The sequence below is a fragment of the Carcharhinus amblyrhynchos genome, chromosome 9, assembly GCF_965287045.1.
Source record: "Carcharhinus amblyrhynchos chromosome 9, sCarAmb.v2.hapA, whole genome shotgun sequence".
NCBI classification, from domain to species: Eukaryota; Metazoa; Chordata; class Chondrichthyes; order Carcharhiniformes; family Carcharhinidae; genus Carcharhinus; species Carcharhinus amblyrhynchos.
In genome coordinates this window covers 53,060,860-53,081,518 of record NC_137332.1, presented here as the reverse complement: position 1 = coordinate 53,081,518, position 20,659 = coordinate 53,060,860, and the positions used below count along the sequence as shown (strand labels likewise).

Sequence of the window (20,659 nt, the reverse complement as noted above, 5' to 3'; positions counted from 1 at the left end):
TTTTGTATTAAAGTTATCTTGGTAAAGATGGTGGTGCTTTGGAGAAGCACCCACAGGATACTCCTACTTCCCTCTTTACCAAGATAACTATCATGCATCTCTGGAAAGGCTTTATCAAGACTTATGAATATGCAATATTGCTGATGGCAAGAAAGGTAGAAGCACCACAGGCAGCTAGCACATCGACAGCAAAATTTTTTTCAATGCTGCAGATACAAAATAATGGAACTTATTTTACAATCTTTGAGCTTTGCAACAAATGTAAAATGCAAAAATAATGAATGCAGGAAGCACTGCATCACTGCCCGGCACATCTGATTTCTCAAGTCTTCTGACCTCTTTATAAACCAGGTTGTTTCAGGCAGTACAAGAGATTGTATTAAGTGGTTATCGTAAACATTTACTAAAAGTTTTGTCTTTTTCAGATGGAAACAGAAGGCTGGGAGAATGACCTGAACTGGGAGGACAATAGTTGGTAGAGTAAAAGAAATTGTCCCAAAACAATTTCATAAATGAAGATCAATGTCTTTGATTTAGATGCATGTTCCAAATGCAAACCTCAAAACACCCTGCTCCTATACTATCCTTTGACTACATCTTTTCAAGATTATTGCTGACTGGTTTGTTCTAGACATCAAGGATAGCTGGCTGGAATAAAGAATAATAAAGATGGTGGTATTTTAATATATCTATAAATATCTGAAAGGACAATTTTTAAAGAGTATCCACAGAGGGATAAGCTAGGAACTACACAGCACCAACAGCTGTTCTTTTTCTTGTTAGTGTTTACTGTGATAACAGTCATCTGAGTGATGTTTACTGTACTGAGTACCAGAAATGCTTTATTTAGAAATTGACTTTTTTGTAACCATCTTAAATGTTATCTGGAGGAAAAGTGTACTGGTGATGGTTCTTCTGTCGCTTGCATTTGAATCCGTAGGATAAATTCATTGCAAGATTCTCCAATGAAATGTTAAGTACTCCAGATTCAGGATTATTACTATTTGTGTACAGTTACACAAAATATAACAGCAAATTTGCTTGTGCTTCAACGCAAGTACAACCTAAGCCCAATCCCACCCAATACTAGGGTAGAGTGAGATTCCCTGGAGGAGTTAAACTTGTTTAGGAGCCACATCAGCTTTACTGTTAATGTAAAATTGAAGTCACCATGCAGACATTCAATGGTACACTCACTTTACAAATTTAATGTCAAATGTTTCTGAGACATTTATATTAACATGGAGCAAGACCCTACCTTAGGAACTCCATATTATCTGTTTAAGTTGGTAAGTGTAAGGATTGCTGTGCCTCCCTATTGGAGGCAATCAGAGGTTTGAGTAATAATTGCTTTTCCCCATAAAAATAACAGTTGGTGTTTTGAGCTGCAACATATACAAGTATCAGCTCTTGTCATGATATAATAGGGATACTGAAAGATGGAGGAAAATGTTGCAGTTAGATCCTTGAGGTGCAGCAAGGCCAAAATGTCCTACCCTGCAAATATCTGCTACATGATGGCCAGTAATTATTTTAGTGTCATGTACATCTAAACACACAACTCTAACCTTTTAATGACACTATTGAAATTGCTAGATCAGTAAAGATTTTAAAATACTTGCTTCAGACCTATGTAGATGTTTTCATTCAAAATACCAAATAGAATATTTAAATCAAGAGCTTAATTTGGAAGCCTGATACATTTTGCAATTTTCATAACCGGGTGTTGAAGTATTGATGGAAATTTTAGTGATTATACTTAATTGCAACTATTTATTATTTTGATTTGGGAACTACACTGAGCAAATAAATAGTTCTAAATGAATATTTGATTGTATTTTCTGAATATGAATGGTGAACAGACAAATGTATGAATTTGAGTAGTGGAGGAAAAATGTTTTCCCATGGAAACGTCTGCTTTTAGTTGCCAAGAGATTTTAAACTACAGGTCTGCTTTTATAGGTGCATGAGCCAAGCTAGTTTAGTATCTAGCAGCCAAAAATAAATTCTAAGCATTTAGCTGCATATGAGAGAGGAATCCACTATGTGGAATGAATAACTTGGTGTTAAAATTTTATTGGAATGGCAGCACAAATTTTAATGGAACAATAAATTAAAACATGGATCTTCCATTCTGGATTAGACTTTCCCTACTTTCTGACAAATTTCATAGACAAACTAGTTACTGCAAATGTGTACATATTGCAAAATAATTCAATAGTGATGAAATCACTTGTGGACAAGATATTTGGTTTAAGAAACAAAGGTTACAATTACCTTTGACACTGGGGAATGAAGCACATTATAGACTGGAGCATTGCTTCTATTATCAAGCAGTGCTGTATTTGATGCTGCTATTGGGTGCTTGAGGTTGAATTGCTCCTGTCTTCGCACTATTATCACAGGACAAAAATTAAGATTTTTATCCCTTAACCTTTCAGCAGCTTAGACTTAGAGCTTTGCCTTTACAATTTACTATTCTATGCAGAATTAATGAAAATACACCTTACTTTCCCAATAAATAGTTCAAACAACAATATACAATTTATAATACCCAATCCTATATGCAAACCCCACAAGTGAAAGGCATGAAATTATTGATTTCTCCATGGTTTGGTAATTGCAGGATTCAACCAGCCCACCACCAAATATTGAAGACTTGGGACTGAAACTCCTTGGGTCCATTGATAAAAAGAACTGAGGGACAGTTCTAACTTCTGTTGAAATACAATTTAAACATCAGTTACAAATTCCAAACTCAATTGGATTTGTATTAGTGCAGAACCTGTTTATGCTACAGTAAGCTTTGCACTACGTGTGATGATACAATCAGCAGATAAATATTTCTGGCTTATTCACAAAAGCCATACCTGATCCAGCTCTGTAACATTGAGCAGTATCTTTTCTCCCAGATGATCTGGTCGTTTAAACTTTACAAATGAGGCTCAATTGCTAACACAAGATAATCTGGATGTTCTTGTCAATAGGCAGTGCAGAGCTTGTAAATCGGGTCAAAGGGCCTTTAAACTGATTTAATTTTATATACAGCAGCATTTGATGCAATTAGAGGTCTTCTCAACAGAAGTAATTTATGTATATTTGGCACGCTACTATTTTCACAGCAATTTACTGAGACTAAGTTCAGGTTATTCAGCCAACTGATTTATTTAACATTTTGATAGTGGATTCAGAGAAATTAAACTGCTATTATAAAAGAATTGTAAAATTTATTGGGTTGAGATGTATTAATTTTTATACAATTAATAAAGATCTATTTGAAAAATCAACTGCTTACATTTAACATTCTAACAATCAGTGGTTTTGTACTTAATTACAATCAAGAGCACATCGAACAAAATCTTGATACTTATTTTCAATTTTAAAATCAATCCTTTGTTGTAGGATACTAATGATCCAGCCTCTTGCTCTTTGTTGGCTGACCCACCAAGGAAGATGCACAAGATGAGAATCTATAGTAGTACATGTAGCTCATATCTGCTTTGTGTATCTGTTACTGTATCTGTCAACTGACTTTTGTTAACAGCCCACTCAGTTGTGAAATGTTGAACTGAGATTCAGTACTGTCCAGTAAGAGCAAATAACGAAGCAGAACTGTGTTCTACTGGAACTCCTTCCACTTCTTTTGGGAAAATGTCACAGTTGCATTGGTGGAATTGCAGATGTAAAAGACAGGGCAGTGTGGCCCTTTGGTCAGAAATGTTAATACAACTTGCACAGATGTAAAAACCCTCACTTGGGTAATCTTAACTGTCAGCTATCAAACTCTGAACTGATTTGAGAATTGAGCACTGCAGTCATAGTTGTTGGTTACCATGCTTGATCAATCTGAGCATCACACTTCAAGGTCAATTGGCTGCCTGATTATTTACCTGACAAGTTCAAGGTGGATAATGCTACTCTGTTTTAGCTCTCACAAAACTACTGTTGCAGAAAGTTATCGCTTGAAAAAAAAACTATTAAAATCTGTATCTTGAAACAATTTGAACCTTTAAATAATATTGGTGAGCAGCAAATACATTATTTACATTTGGTTAATTTGATGCAAATCAACCCGAGAACATTAGGCACATGTAGTGCATTAACTACATGCAATTCTTATCTATTCCAAAGATAAAAAGTTGACTGGCCATTGCTGTATAATGGAAACAGTCAGCAGTAATGACATGTATTCCTCCTCTGCAAGAAGATGTAATTTCTTCATATAGTTTTATGCCATATTACCGTCCAGTGTTCAAAGCTATGATTGTTGTCTGTAGAGTTTGTAAACGGGCCATTACAGTTTCTGGTGTTGGTCTTTGTTGCATCAAGGTCTGCAGTATTTTAAGAGCATTCTCTGCTGTTTGCAATGCTGACTCATAGTCCTCTTCACACTGTTCCAATCGAGCACGCTTAGCAGTAGGCTAAAAAATGAAAATGGGTAGAAAACTCATGCTAGCAACAATTTCTTCAACTATCACCAGTTCTTAATGCCTTTTTAAAGGCAGAGAAGTGAATGAACTGCACATGGTTATTTTTTGACATTTGTACTGTGGTGTAATTAGGCAGTGGGTGCTACTGGCCATTTCAAGGATTTAGCCCCTCTGCCTTTCATGAATTGAGTCCACAACCTCCCTCCAGCTATTCATTCATTTTTTACCTCCAGCCTAGCAGAAGCCATTGGCACTTGCTGGAGGTGACTGATTTTCCTTAACTGCTGTCTCCACTTGTTACAATAGCATATTTAATACCCAAGTTGACACCAGACCTGTAAATATTTCCAAGAATGAAACAAGCTTCATATTTGTAAATAGGAAATATTAAAATAGTTTGTGATCTCATTCAGGGCAGTGACATGGACAGAACTAGTTTTGAGTTAATGAATGGAAGTGGGTCAAGGTATCTGCTCCCAAAAGCCATCTGCAACTTATTTGGAAACATGCATGTAGTAGTTGTGCTAGGATAGATTGGACTCAATTGTGTTGCTTTCCATTGTCAAAGAGTCTGTCAAAACTTGCATATAAATAATGGCCACCACCTGTAGTTAAGTGGTGAGCCAGGAGTCAATATGGTCAGGAGGAGGGTAGGAAATTATTTTAATATATACCTGCATTACAACAGGGTCATTCGCCACACATAGGTTTAGGGTAGTAAAATGTGCGTCCAGTATAGTATTTTCTTGTTTTAACTTCTCCACTTGCAACTCCTTGCACTCAACTGTTGTGATCACCTGCAAAAATAAAACAAAATATATATTCCTGGAGGGGGCCTTTACCAAAGATACATGGGGGAAGCAGATATTTTCTACAGAAAGTTAATATAAAAAACACCAGACAATCTGAAATTTTAGATGGATGTATATTTGTGGAAGATCAAACTAAAATTCCAGAAATGCATAGCAAACTCACCAGAATTTCTGGTTTGACTTGGTGTCTTGCTATATTTTCTAACAAACACGAGATGAAATTAATTAAAATAGGGACATTATTACTCTAAGAATCTATTCTTCCAACTAATTAAGTCACAACCTTGCAACCTTGACCATAAACGTTACTTTCCAAAGTTGGCGAAGTGGAAGGTGGCAAACAGGTTTAGACCGTTCAAATGGAAGGAAATTTCAAGTCCAATCTTAACAGATTTTACATTCCATTATATTTTCATGTTTTTTAAGGTGCCACATAACTTTGGAAATAATACAAGATGTATAGTAATCATGACAATGCAAACTGATAATCCTATTTTATAGGCAGACATATTTAAAAACATCTCAGCAACTGATTTCATAGGAACATGCAAATTGGGAGTAGATCATACGGCCCCTCAAGCCTCCTCTCCAATTTGTCTAGCCTGGACTCCCTTAACCATCAAGAATCCATCAAACACAACCTTAAAAATATTTAATGAACCTGCCTCCAATGCTCTCTGAGGAAGAAAATTCTACAGACGAACCACACTAAGATTTCTCATCATCACTATTTTAAATTGGAAACCCCTTATTTTTAAAACTGCGTCTCTTAGTTCTAGTCTCTCGCACAAGAGGAAACATCCTTTCAGTATCCACCCTGTCAAGTCCCCCTCAGAATCTTCTATGTTTCAAAAAGATTATCTCATTTTTCTAAAATCCACTGGATACAGGTCCAACCTTTCCTTATAAGATAACCACTTCATTCCAGGAATCAGGTGAGCTTTCTTTGAATTGGATTTCATTACATTCTTTGTCAAATAAACCAAAACTGTAAATTACTCTAGATGTGATCTTACCAACTTCTTATACAACTGTGACAAAACTTCCAGACTTTAATATTCCATTACTCTTGCAATAAATGCCAGCATTCCATTTGCCCACCTAATCAAGTTGCAAACTAACTTTTTGTGGTTTGTGTACCAGGGCATCCAGAACCCACTAACTGCACAGTATGCTATCTTTCTCCATTTAAATAATATGTTACTTTTCTATTCCTGCCAAAAAGGATGAGTTCACATTATTCCACTTATGCCCCATCTATCAATTCTTTGCCCATTTACTTAATCTATATAGAATCTATTAATCTATATAAATATAGATTATTTATGTTCTCCTCACAATTTATTTTCCTACCTATCTTTGTATCATTAGCAAATTTAGTAAGCATATGTTTGGTCCATGCCTTAATCCAAGTCAGTTATATCTCCAACCTAACAGGCCAATTTTACAAGCAGTGTAGCTAGTTGCATGCATTGAATCTAGGACGTAGGCTTTTAAGAACATAAGAAATAGGAGCAGGAGTAGGCCATCTAGCCCTTCGAGCCTGCCCCGCCATTCAATAAGATCATGGCTGATCTGTTGTGGCTCAGTTCCACATTCCCGCCCTCTCCCCATAACCCTTAATCCCCTCTCTTATCAAAAACCCATCAACCCGCGTCTTAAAAATATTTAGCGAGGCAGCCTCCACCACTTCAACGGGCAGAGAATTCCAGAAATTCACCACCCTTTGAGTGAAGAAGTTCCTCCTCAACTCCGTTCTAAACCGCCCCCCCTTTATCTTGAGGCTGTGCCCCCTAGTCCTACTGTCCTTTCTGAGTGGGAAGAGTCTCTCCATCTCTATCCTATCCAACCCATTCATCATCTTATACGTCTCAATGAGATCTCCCCTCATTCTTCTAAACTCTAACGAGTACAAGCTAGTTTATTCAGCCTCTCCTCATAGCTCAACCCCCTCAACTCCGGTATCAGCCTAGTAAACCTCCTCTGCACTCCCTCCAAGGCCAAAATATCCTTGCGTAAGTGCGGCGACCAAAACTGCACACAGTACTCCAGCTGCGGCCTCACCAGTGCCCTATATAGCTGCAGCAAGACCTCCCTACTTTTATATTCAATCCCCTTCGCTATGAAGGCCAGCATCCCATTCGCCTTCCTGACCACCTGCAGGCTGGGTTTTTGCGACTCATGCACAAGGACCCCGAGGTCCCTCTGCACCGTCGCCTGCTGCAATTTTTCGCCCCGTAAGTAATAGTCCTTCCTACCATTATTCCTACCAAAGTGGACCACCTCGCACTTGCCAACATTAAATTCCATTTGCCAGTTCCTGGCCCTTTCGCCCAGCCTATCTAGATCCTTCTGCAGACTCTCCACACCCTCTGCGCAATTTGCCATTCCACCAATCTTGGTGTCATCAGCAAATTTCGACACCATACACTCGGTTCCCTCCTCCAGATCATCTATATAAATGGTAAATAGCTGAGGCCCCAGCACCGACCCCTGGGGCACTCTACTAGTCACCAACCGCCAATCCAAATAGCACCCATTAACCCCCACTCTCTGCCTCCTATTTGACAACCAATCCTCTATTCACGCTAACACCCTACCCCCAACTCCATGCCCCCTTACCTTCTGCAATAACGTCGTGAGGTACCTTGTCAAACGCCTTCTGAAAATCAAGACAGACCACATCCATCGGCTTTCCTCTATCCACCGCCCTAGACACATCCTCATAGAACTCCAATAAATTTGTCAGACACGACTTCCCCTTAACGAAACCGTGCTGCGTCTGCTCTATCAAGCAATTCCCTTCAAGATGCCTCGCTATTTCCTCCTTGATGACGGATTCTAACATTTTACCGACAACGGACGTTAAACTAACCGGCCTATAATTCCCTGCCTTTTGCCTGCCACCCTTCTTAAACAACGGCGTAACATTAGCCGTTTTCCAATCTTCCGGCACGTCCCCGGAATCCAGCGACATTTTACAGAATTAAATTTCATTTCATATAATTGCTGTAAACCACAAGGAAAACATTTTGGGCAATATCTGCCAAGGTTGTTTATGAAGTAAATATTGGGCTGTTTTATAGCTAATTAAATATACATATAACCCAAAACAACAAATGTGTTTAAACATTAAACCCTTCATCCTTTGAGAAGTTTATTTTGTTAGTGGAAATACCATGAGAAAAATAATAAGCTAGAGGGAAGTAACACTCTCATCTCAAGAATAAGTTTTATCATGAAACGACTGTAAAATTTAAGGAGGGAGATCCACTTTCATTGGAATTAGCTCAAATTACGTGTACCTTGTTCAAGAAGCTTACAACTCTGTTCTTGGTCCCTCCTGACTCCAGGCTGTGAGGAACCACTTCCTCATGGCAAGTCTCCTGAAACAAGGAGTTTTATTACTCATAGTCCACTGCGACTAAAGGGTTGAAAACAAGAAACAAACGTGTGGAAAATAAACCACATATCTTGCTTTATAAATTAATCAAGGTTGTTTATATTTAACTGATTCGGAATAGGGCGACAGCTTACAGAGAAGTCACTTTTTCATAGCCAAAGGATACAAATTGTTAACATGGGGATGGACATCAAATTTCCTCTCTCAAGCAATTCCCAAATCTTAGACAACTTCTCAAATTTAATGATAGAAAAAATTTAATTTGAAGAATTTCATTCATGTAGTTGCAAGACTTAGATGATGCTGTATCTATGAACATATACTGTCCCTGGAGTACCCATTAGTGCTTCTGGAAATGTATTATATCCAAAGTTTAGTAAATTACCTTAATAATCAGTCAAACTATTCAACACTATAACTACACAAGTCTCAACTGTCACCTCAGCAAACAGTGTAAATCCCTGCAGTGCATGTTGAAGAATTAGCCAGGACTTGTCAGTCAGAAGAGATGCAAAGAGGCAAGGCAGCTTCGGAAGGACAGTGCCCTGCAAGGGATTGAAAGATGAATTCTTATTTACTTTATAAACGAACATGACAAGTACAAAAATGTTTCCTGGAGTAATTTGACAGGATGTTGCTTTTCACCTCAAACTCCAACTCAAATTCCTACATTACAATAGCATTTACACTCAAAGTTGTTCACTGGCTTATAATGTCTTTTGGTTGTGAAATCTTGTATATAAATACAAGTCTTTCTTTTCAGATGGATTGAATGGAAATTTTGAATATTCAAAATTGACACTTAAGCACGACAAAATGCGAGTTGACAGAGGTTCAACCTAAGTTTTAATGCATGCCAGTCCATAACTCAGAACAGTTTTGCACTTAATTGGTAATCTCTCTTGTGTAAAAATAGACTTTTATGGTAGGGGGTTTTCACCAAAATTATAACAGGAGTGCCTGATAATGGCATTGGGTGCAAAACCCAGAAAAAAAGTGGTCCATTTCCCAGGTTGACAGAAGTGAAAGCATTTTTAATGTCTACTTTATTCAAACACTCTTCTATTATACTTTTAAAAGAAAATTCTGAAGTACCTGAACATCTGGTGGTATAACTATCTTTCCTAGGGAACCCAAGAAGTCCAGCGCAGCAAGACGAACATGATCAGGGGGATTCAAGGGAAGGAGAGAACTGAGAAATAATACCACCTATTCCACAAATAGGATAATCAATCATTACAGTGAGGAAATTCAAGAGCACAGAACCTCCATTACAAACATGTGACATTTTGCTAGACACACCAGAAAACTAGTGGATCAAGCCTCTGATTAATATTTATGTCCATACCTTTAACCACTAAATCATGTCCTATTTTGCACCATTGTTCATCAAAAAAAAAACAGTTCATGGAAAGCTGTGGGTCTTAAGTAACCAACTTTTTTCCAACAGCTAGTTAATTAGCCAACTAATATTCTACTGAGCATTTGACAATTTCTCATTCAAATATATATATTAAATATATATCATTCATACACACTATGCAGACTCACACTCACATCTCATCATGATGTTGCCTCAAGACCTCTCCATCCAAATAGTTACGAATGTGAAGTTTTATGAGATTGTTGTGTTTTGCAACTGGCTCTTTAAGCTAAAATAGAGGTGAGCTTGGAGAGGGGAGAGTCCATCAGAAGCCACTGTAGGACTGGACTGTGGGATGTTTTGTTAAAAATATCACTGACAGTGTCAGTCTGCAAGAATCAGAGAGCAGCAAGTTAGTGGCAGCAAATCTCTGTCGTTCACCATGCAAGGATACAGGTGGGAGCTCGTGCTCAGATTTAAGACACTGAGTTCGTGAGGAGGTGTCACTGTGGCTAGCACTGCTGTCTCACAGTGCTAGGGACCTGGGTTCAATTCTGGCCTTGGGTGACTGTGTGGAGGTTGCACATTCTCCCCATGTCTGCGATGGTTTTCTCCAGGAGATCTGGTTTCTTCTCACAATACAAAGATGTGCAGATTTGGTGAATTAGCCATGGTAGCTGCTCAGGGTCAGTGCAGGCTCAGTGGGTCACACGGCCTCTTTCTGCGCTGCAGGAATTCTAAACAAGACTGGAAGATGTGCCTAGTTTGGCTAAAGGCAAAAATAAACTAGAGAGAGGGATTTCCAGGATAACCTTGGGCGTAAAAGCCAGTTCAGCAAAAAGAAAATAAAGGAATCATTTTGAACTGGTTCCAGGAGAACAGACACCTACTTAAGGAACAGAGAAAAAAGTCCCAAATTGTGTATTTACCTCAGTTAGCCCATGGACCTGTTCTTCGCACTGAGGGTATATTCAATGAAAGATTCTGTAAGGAACTGCTCCTCCAATCACTGGTTGTTTTTTGCCCATGCTTGCTGTTGATAGGCTCAATAGTTAACCCAGCAGCAGCAAATTCAGGAGAGAAACCATCTCTGATGGAAGGACAGACAGCAGTGGGAGAAGAAGTGTCTTCGCTTTTGTTTTCCATGTTCTACTTTAGCTTTCTGTAGTAGTTTAGAACCATATAATCATTATAGTGCAGTAAGTGTTCATTTGATCCAATGAGTCTGCATTGATTCGCCGAAAGAACATCCCACCCAGGCCCTCCCATCCACCCTATCTCTGAAACCCCATGGCTAATCCATCCAACCTACACATTTTTGGACACCCAACCTGCACAACTCTGGACTGTGGGAGGAAACTCATGCAGACACTAGGAGAACGTGCAGGCTCCACACAGACTGTCGTCCGGGGCTGGAATCGAACCCAACACCCTGGTGCTGAGAAGGAGCAGTGCTAACCATTGTGCCACCCATTATCTCCTACATCATGCTGTCATCATCACAGAATCCCTACAGTGCAGGAGGAGGCCATTCGGCCCAATCAATTCTACACCTACCACAATCAAAAGCTAAAATCCATATAGCAAGCTTCTCATATTTAGTCATTTTTCATAAGAATCAAAGCAACTTCACCCAACACCAACCTCACCTGAACAATCAATGTTGTACCTACTACTCGAATTAGCAGTGCAACAAGAGAAAGGAGCAGAGTGGCTGTCGACTGAAAACAGTGCTGGCTCAGGACCTGTATGAAGGAAAGGACAGCTTAATTCATAAAGAGACAAAAAAATTGATCATCAATGTGTACAACAGGAAATAATTGTGCTTGTTAATTTATGTTCAATACTCCTATACAGTTTTTGCTTTCATCATGCTGACACAAAAATATAGGTCTCCACTGAATTCCTGAAAATCACCACTTTACATTGAACATTGGTTCCCATAGAAATCAATATTAAAGCTGTAGTTAGGTTCTGTAGGATTTTCCTTGTCTGAGAAAAGAACATATTAAACATTATAACCTCCAAGTTGAAATATTCTACAATGCTAAATTCCTGCATTGGTAAACAAAATAACTTTTAAACAAATTAAGTTTTAAAATATAAATTAAAAATTTAAATTTCTACTTTCGTTCATCTATCTCGCTGCAGATCGTGCTTCCCAAATGCCCTGCTCCCTGCAGATGCAACCTCACTTCCCCCATGATCTCCAAGTTGTGGCTTCTCCCCCTCCCCGAACTTCTGAGTTGCAATAGTGGGTCGGGAGCAGGGGAGGCCAAAACTCAGATCAGTTCAGAAGCACTCCAAAACAGTAGCAATCTGGTTTTGTGGGAAACAACGTTAAAATGAATTCTACAACATTCAATAATATTATAGACCCCATTAACTTATCGAAGTTAAATGGGTAAATGGCAGATGAAGACTCCTGTACACAGCATTCTTCCCCCATACAAGTATGAAAGCATTTGGAAGAAGCCAATAGTACACGATTAAAGCATACTCAGGGAAAACCACAAGAATTAGAGCAGAAATTCACCTGTGAGAGAACAGGAGCAAGAACTTACTATGGAGAAATAAAATAGAAGAAAAGTTACTGATGAGATTTTAGTGCAGTGGAAGGAATATGCTGTGTTATAGGACAGCATATCCTAACTTTAAAAAATTATGGTTTCAATATTTGCATTACTTTTGGTATTTTAAACGGTGTAACAGTACATGTGCCATCAGCATGATTATAGCATTAAGCCAGTCTAACTGAATCAGGACTTGTTTGTATATCCAACAGGTAAGTAGAATATTGTGGAACATCTCACTACTTGCATTATCCTGGTCAGATTATCATAAAATGCAAGAAATATAGTATTATAGTGATTTTCACAGATAAGAACATTAGTTGCATTTTGTCTACCCTCCTCACCTGTTCCACAGTGAGGACTGTCCATATCTGGCAGAGTGTTTCTGTGATTGATAATTGTAACTCCAAGTTCAAGGTTTCCCCATGGGCACGACACACAGCTACCAGAGCAGCAAGGGCAACATTCTGATAAAAGACAAAACAGCTTCTGATACATAATTCCACTATAGTATCCAAATTAACTATTAATTAGTTAAAATATCTGGCTGTCATCTTTGGTTTAAGTAAAAAAAAAACTTCCAGTCACAGACTAATAAATGGGATGCAAGAAACTGAAAACAAAATGCATGCCCATTATGAGAAACAAACATTACTAGAGTAGAGATGTGACTTGCTAGTTGTAGCATTAATATTGGATTCTTGGCTATAATATTATAGTTTAGCTTCTTGATGTCATCTACTGCAATATGTTGGATTGGTTGAGAGACCACCCTCCTATTGCAGGATTAACAAACAAAATATTGATAGCTCTAAGAAATGTTTGAAAACTGAAGCAAATGCTCTCTCAAAAGAGGTTGGCAACACTGATGAGGGGAAATTCATTTTGTATGTATTTGAACATTTGATCTAAACAGCACGATTGTACTGTCTAAAATTTTGAGTTTTGGCACAAACAGCAAACAGCAAGAGCTTGCACCGACTCTCCGATAGAACATCTTACCCAGGCCCATCACTTGCCCTATACTTGCAACCCCATGTATTTGTCCCGCTAATCCCCCTAACCTACACATCTTGGGACACAAATGGGCAATTTAGCATGGCCAATCCACCTAACCAGCACATCTTTGGACTGCTGGAGGAAAATGGAGCACACAGAGGAAACCCATGCAGACACGGGAAGAACGTGCAAACTCCACACAGACAGTCACACAAGGCTGGAAGTGAATCTGGGTCCTTAGCACTATGAGACAGCAGTGTTAACCATTGTGCCTTCCTATTCTGCAAACACTGACTATTTTCTCAAGACGTTAAAAAGAAAAGGGTTCATCCATTATGCAGGAATATAACCATCACGCAATCAAACACTGCTCAACCAATTGCTATTTAATTATTTTGAGGATGGACATTTGTCATGTTTAATTGAGGAACCACTGACTAGACACTGTAAAAATATCCATTGACATGGATAAAATTATCAAAACATTGGACAGTTGTATGTCTTTTGTAATCAAATTATTATTGCAAATATAATTATTTGTTTTGTGCGGGATGTTGCTACAGGGTAGAGGTGGAGCCATTGGGAGGGGCATTTGAGTCCTATTTCCTCTGGATCATTGACTGGCAATTATTTCTAGAGCTTGGTAGACAAGGTTGCATCTCAAGAGGTTCCAGAACTACACCAATAAAGTTCCTCAATTGTCAAAAGAGGGTGCATTCATTTTGCGCATTTGGAACCCTGCTGGGCTTTGGCTCCACAACCCTGTATGAATCTTAAGCTGCTGTGTGGGGCAATGGACTAAAGTATTATTGAAATCAACATCTGCATTTTGGTTGTGTCTCAGGTAAGTCCTGGTTTACTGACCAAAATGGCTGCACAAATTCATAATCACAAGTCTACCATAAGAGAGTTAGTATTGGCTTTTCTAGTTTATTATATTTTTCTTTAGCAATTAGATGGTGAGCTCCTCTCCACTCTGACCATAAGTCAGGCAAGCTGAGTACTTCATATTTGTCAGGCCAATGTGAGATTGTATATTAAGAGAAATAGCGAACATAGAATCTCGATAGTGCAAAAGGAGCCCAAACAGTCCATCGAGCCTGTACCGACAACAATCCCACCCACGCCCTGTCTCTGTAACCCTAATATTTACCCTGCTAATCCCTCTGGCATTAAGGGGCAATCAACCTAACCCACACATCTTTGGAGTGTGGGAGGAAAATGGAACACCCGGGAGAATACCCACACTGACACGGGAGAACATGCAAATTTCACACAGTCACCTGAAGCTGGAATTGAACCTGGGTTGCTGGTGCTATGAGGCAGCAGAGCTAACCACTGTGCCAGAATGCCACATGAGCTTAATATGCTGCTCACTACTAGTTAGTTGGGCAAAAACAGCCCCATGTATTTTGGAAATAGATCACCAGGAATGCAAGTAGACTCTTCTGTCTTGAGTAGTGGATGGGGAAAGGGGACTGAAGGAGATGGTGGAGCACAAGAGCCATGATACCTGGAGGGCAAAGGCTGGAATGGGCGTATAGCAGTCCTGAAGTTGCCTACTGCAGCAGGAGATCCATGTTTCCAGGAGTGTACTGTGTACTTAGTTTAACCAAAAACATTAACATCACAGGATTCAAGACATAGGTGCAATTTTCCATCAACTATAATGCAGGACAAGAAAATCCATATGTTCTTTGTTCACCTCTAATGAAAATGGACATTACATCTTACCACTTGTTCCAGTTCTCCCAAGGCATATTTGCTACTCTGCCATTTCAGACATTGGTCGATTGCTGTCCTGGTGACATCAGAAGTGACAGTTTTCTGAAGCTCAGGGGGTAGAGCTTTAATATTAACTTGTCGCCATAGCAATAAGTTGCTCGTCTCCTTGGGAGAAAACTTCTCCACAAATGCAACCTGTATATATAGCAAAAGGAATATGATGACTCAAAAAAAAATGCACGCTTTCAGGCAAGTCCTCACAAATCTTACTGAACAACTGATCAGCTGACAGATAAATCAATATATCTGACCAGTAATTGACTTTAGTTTCCTCAGCCTAGGAGGCAAATTCTTATTTTTACAATACCAAAAGGAGACCAGGGAAATACTACACAGTCCACAAAAAATTAATTTGCCTGTTACATTCTTTTCCTTTTCTTTGAAGGCATCTTGGTAAATTGGTACATTGCATTTGTAGATGATGCATACGGCCATCACTGTGCACTGGTGGTAGAGGAAGTAAATTTTTTGGGTGATGAATAGAATGTCAATTAAACAGGCTTGCTTTGACCTTGATGGTGTTTTGGAGCTACATGATCCAAGCAAGTGGAGAGCATTCTATCAAATTCCTTACATGTACCTTGTAGGTAATGGTCAAGTTTTGATGAATCAGGATGAGTTACTGCAGAATTCCTAACTTCTGACCTGTTCTCGTAGCCTAGATATGGTTGATTCAGTTCAGTTTCTGGTCAAGGACAATTGTCACAGTATCGATGGTGAAGGAATCCAGAACAGGAGGACACAACTTTAAAATCAGAACTATGTTCGAGTGAAATCTGGAAGCACTTTTGCACATAAAAGGGCAGTGAAAAACTGAAACAATCTGGACGAGATTCTCCAACCTCCCAGCCACGTGTTTTTGATTTGATTTATTATTGTCACATGTATTAACATACAGTGAAAAGTATTGTTTCTCGCGTGCTATACAGGCAAAACATACTGTTCGTAGAGAAGGAAATGAGAGAGTGCAGAATGTAGTGTTACAGAGGTAGCTAGAGTGTAAAGAAAGATCGACTTAATGCAAAGCAAGTCCATTCAAAAGTCTAACAGCTGTTCTTGAGTCAGTTGGTATGTGACCTCAGACTTTTGTACCTTTATCCCGAAGGAAGAAAGTGAAACAGAGAATGTCTGGGATGCTTGAGGTCCTTAATTATGCCGGCTGCTTTGCTGAGGCAGCGGGAAATGTAGACAGAGTCAATGGATGGGAGGCTGATTTGCGTGATGGATTGGGCGACATTCATGACCTTCTATAGTTTCTTGCAGCCTTGGGCAGAGCAGGAGCCATACCATGCTGCGATACAACCAAAAAGAATACTTTTTATAGTGCATCTCTAGAAGTTGCTGAGTCATAACTGACATGCCAAATTTCCTCCTCCTTCTGAGAAAGTAAAGGCATTGGTGGGCTTTCTTAACTATAGTGTTGGCATGGGGAGTCCAGGACAGGTTGTTGGTGATCTGGACACCTAAAAATTTGAAGCTCTCGACCCTTTCTACTTCATCCCATTGATGTAGACAGGGGCATGTTCTTCTTTACACTTCCTGAATTCAGTGACTATCTCCTTCGTTTTGTTGACATTGAGAGAGAGATAATTGTTGTCTCATCAGTTTACCAGATTCTCTATCTCATTGTTGTACTCTGTCTCGGCATTGTTTGAGATCTGACCCACTATGGTGGCGTCGTCAGCAAACTTGAAAATCGAATTGGAGGGGAATTTAGGTGCACAGTCATTGGTGTATAAGGAGTATAGTAGGGGGTGCCAGAGGTGGCGCTTTTTTTGCCAGCAGAGGCCAGAGAATGGCCAGAGAATTCTGGGCACTATCTCCAAAATATTCTGGATGCGAGAGCAACTGAAATTTTGAAGAATAAGATTAATAGATTTTTGTTTAGTGAGAATATCACGGAATATGGAACAACGAGTTGTAAAATAGAGTTAAGATACAGATCAGCTATGTTCTAACTAAATGGCAAAACCGGCTCACAGAATCCCTGCAGTGCAGGACAGGCAATTTGGTCCATCAAGTCTGCACCCACTCTCTGACAAAATATTTTACCCAGCCTCTCTTCCTTATTCCCGTAACCCACACATTTACCATGGCTAATCCATCTAACTCACACATCTTGAGACACTAAGAGTCAAATTTAGTATGTCCAATTCAGCTAACCTGCACATGTTAGGATTATGGAAGCAAACTGGAGCACCTAGAGGAAACCCACGTAGACACAAGGAGAATGTGCAAACTCCATGCAGAACTCAAGGTACTGAATGACCTACTCGTTTTCCTATATAGGATTTGAGGGTGATTTCCATTGATTTTTCTAAATCATTTATGGAATGTGAGTTTCGCTGGAAATCTGTTGTGCATTCCAGATATATTCATCAGACAAAAGAACATCCCAAAACACTTTGCAGCCAATTATGTTCTTTTGAAATGTAGTTACTCTTCTAATGATAGGAAATATTGCAGCCAATTTGCGCACACTGCCCCAGAAGCAACAGCTCCCATGCACCCTCCTTGTTAGCATTCCATCTCAATCTCATGCTCTTAGTGCGCCTTTGCTCAGTGTTATCATGCAGGGATTCTGTACTGTTATTGCTAGCGAGGGCAGGAAACAATATCACTATTCATTCAACAGCTAACCATCTATGAATACTTCTAAAACATCAGTTCTCATAAATGAAAATATCATTGTAGTCAGGGTATATTTCATTTACCTGCATTAACCAAATCCCAATGGTTCAAAACCACTTAAGTGTAATTGGAATGAAATCATGATACATTCATTTATGCAGAAAGGCCTGATTGCAACATGGGTGTCATCAATGTCACTCTTGGGAACCCAGCTAATTTAGAGAAGAATTGTTCCTTCTTTAGTATCAAGAAAATTCAATGAAATCATGACCTTGACCACAACAGGTCCACAACAATATCTGCTGATTAGTCCACTGGTCAAGCTCCAGTATATGGCACATACTCCAAGGCACAGTCAGACGTATTCAAGCTTAAAACCTTGCTGCAGAAAAAAGGGAGCTCCTTCAAAGCCAAATGGCTGACGTGTAGTCTTTGAGGCACATTTGTCAAAGATCCCAGAAAGTGCACTTGGGTTTAAGCATGGGTCATGCCGGAATGGTGTGGCTCTTCTCCACTGTTGTCTAATTAATCTGACTACCTTTACTGCCAACTCAGCATTTCTTCTGACGTATACATAAAATGAAAACAGAATTCCCATTATAAGAACATAAGAAATAGGAGCAGGAGTAGGCCATCTGGCCCCTCAAGCCTGTCCCGCCATTCAATATGATCACGGCTGATCTGTCGTGGCTCAGTTCCACATTCCCGCCCTCTCCCCATAACCCTTAATCCCCTCTCTTATCAAAAACCCATCAACCCGCGTCTTAAAAATATTTAGTGAGGTAGCCTCCACCACTTCAACGGGCAGAGAATTCCAGAGATTCACCACCCTTTGAGTGAAGAAGTTCTTCCTCAACTCCGTTCTAAACCGCTCCCCCTTTATCTTGAGGCTGTGCCCCCTAGTCCTACTGTCCTTTCTGAGCGGAAAGAGTCTCTCCACCTCTATCCTATCCACCCCATTCATCATCTTATACGTCTCAATGAGATCTCCCCTCATTCTTCTAAACTCTAACGAGTACAAGCCTAGTTTATTCAGCCTCTCCTCATAGCTCAACCCCCTCAACTCCGGCATCAGCCTAGTAAACCTCCTCTGCGCTCCCTCCAAGGCCAAAATATCCTTGCGTAAGTACGGCACCCAAAACTGCACACAGTACTCCAGCTGCGGCCTCACCAATGCCCTATATAGCCGCAGCAAGACCTCCCTACTTTTATATTCAATCCCCCTTGCTATGAAGGCCAGCATCCCATTCGCCTTCCTGACCACCTGCTGCACCTGCAAGCTGGGTTTTTGCGACTTATACACAAGGACCCCGAGGTCCCTCTGCACTGTCGCCTGCTGCAGTTTTTCTCCACGTAAGTAATAATCCTTCCTACCATTATTCCTACCAAAGTGGACCACCTCGCACTTGCCAACATTAAATTCCATTTGCCAGTTCCTGGCCCATTCACCCAGCCTATCTAGATCCTTCTGCAGACTCTCCACACCCTCCGCACAATTTGCCATTACACCAATCTTGGTGTCATCAGCAAATTTCGACACCATACACTCGGTTCCCTCCTCCAGATCATCTATATAAATGGTAAATAGCTGAGGCCCCAGCACCGACCCCTGAGGCACTCCACTAGTCACCAACCGCCAATCCGAATAGCACCCATTGACCCCCACTCTCCGCCTCCTATTTGACAACCAGTCCTCTATCCACGCTAACACCCTACCCCCAACTCCATGTCCCCTGACCTTCTGCAATAACCTCTTGTGAAGTATCTTGTCAAACGCCTTCTGAAAATCAAGACAGACCACATCCACCGGCTCTCCTCTATCCACCGCCCTAGACACATCCTCATAGAACTCCAGTAAGTTTGTCAGACACGACTTCCCCTTAACGAAACCGTGCTGCGTCTGCTCTATCAAGCAATTCCCCTAAGAATAACAATGTGCTGCTTTCAGATTCCAATGTTTTCCATGGGCAAGACAGAATGTAGAAGGGCTTCTGAGCAGAAGTGAAAATTTTTTTTTAAACCTGCAATGAACCCCAAGATACACAAAGTTCCCACAAACATTTTCAGCCAGCAGTGTTATTTACCAAAGTACCTCCACCTTGATGAGTAGTCCTTGCAAATTGTAAGCGTGCAGGTTCAGCAAGCAGTAAAGAAGGCAAATAGTATGTTGGTCTTCACTGCAAGAGGTTTCGAATACAGGAGTAGGGACGTGTTGTTGCAATTGTACAGGGTCTTGGTAGGCCACATCTAGAGTATTGTGTGCAGTTTTGGTCTCCTTTTCTGAGAAAAGATATTCTTACTTTTGAGGGAGTGCAGCGAAAGTTTACCAGGCTGATTCCAGGTTTGGTGTGACTGATATATGAGGACAGACTGACTAGGTTAAGGATTGTTTTCACTGGAGTTCAGATGAATGAGGGGAGGGGGGGGATCTCATAGAGACTTATAAAATTCTAACAGAACTGGACAGAGTAGATGCAGGGAGGATATCCCCGATGGTGGAAGACTCCAGAACCAGGGGTCACAGTCTGAGAATTCAGGATAGACCATTTAGGACAGAGGTGACGAGACATTTCTTCACCCAAAGAATGGTGACCCTATGGAATTCATTACCACAGGAAGTAGTTGATGCCAAAACATTGGATGTATTCAAGAGGCAGCTAAAT

The 20,659-nt window shown here is 40.0% G+C and overlaps 2 protein-coding genes across 8 annotated transcripts in view; one reads left to right on the top strand and one right to left on the bottom strand.

The window, feature by feature from the left end:
- Positions 1 to 3,192, top strand: part of scyl3 (SCY1-like, kinase-like 3) — a 29,478-nt gene extending 26,286 nt beyond the window's left edge. For all 6 annotated transcript variants that reach the window (XM_080195647.1, XM_080195646.1, XM_080195645.1 and 3 more), the window contains one exon: positions 426 to 3,192. In XM_080195647.1, coding sequence (XP_080051773.1) covers positions 426 to 479 — 54 coding nt within the window. In that variant the 3' untranslated portion in view covers positions 480 to 3,192. The remainder of the gene's footprint in view (positions 1 to 425) is intronic.
- Positions 3,193 to 3,391: 199 nt separating this feature from the next.
- The window catches only part of firrm (fignl1 interacting regulator of recombination and mitosis), a 49,871-nt gene continuing 32,603 nt past the window's right edge, over positions 3,392 to 20,659 (bottom strand). Inside the window, exons 17-24 of one of the 2 annotated variants that reach the window (XM_080195642.1) lie at positions 15,315 to 15,500; positions 12,926 to 13,048; positions 11,658 to 11,753; positions 9,741 to 9,854; positions 9,086 to 9,190; positions 8,548 to 8,628; positions 5,105 to 5,227; positions 3,392 to 4,421 (exon numbers count right to left, since the gene is read on the bottom strand). In XM_080195642.1, coding sequence (XP_080051768.1) covers positions 4,239 to 4,421; positions 5,105 to 5,227; positions 8,548 to 8,628; positions 9,086 to 9,190; positions 9,741 to 9,854; positions 11,658 to 11,753; positions 12,926 to 13,048; positions 15,315 to 15,500 — 1,011 coding nt within the window. In that variant the 3' untranslated portion in view covers positions 3,392 to 4,238. Of the gene's footprint in view, positions 4,422 to 5,104; positions 5,228 to 8,547; positions 8,629 to 9,085; positions 9,191 to 9,740; positions 10,398 to 11,657; positions 11,754 to 12,925; positions 13,049 to 15,314; positions 15,501 to 20,659 lie in introns of those variants that run through there. The other variant, XM_080195643.1, reaches the window with a different exon arrangement.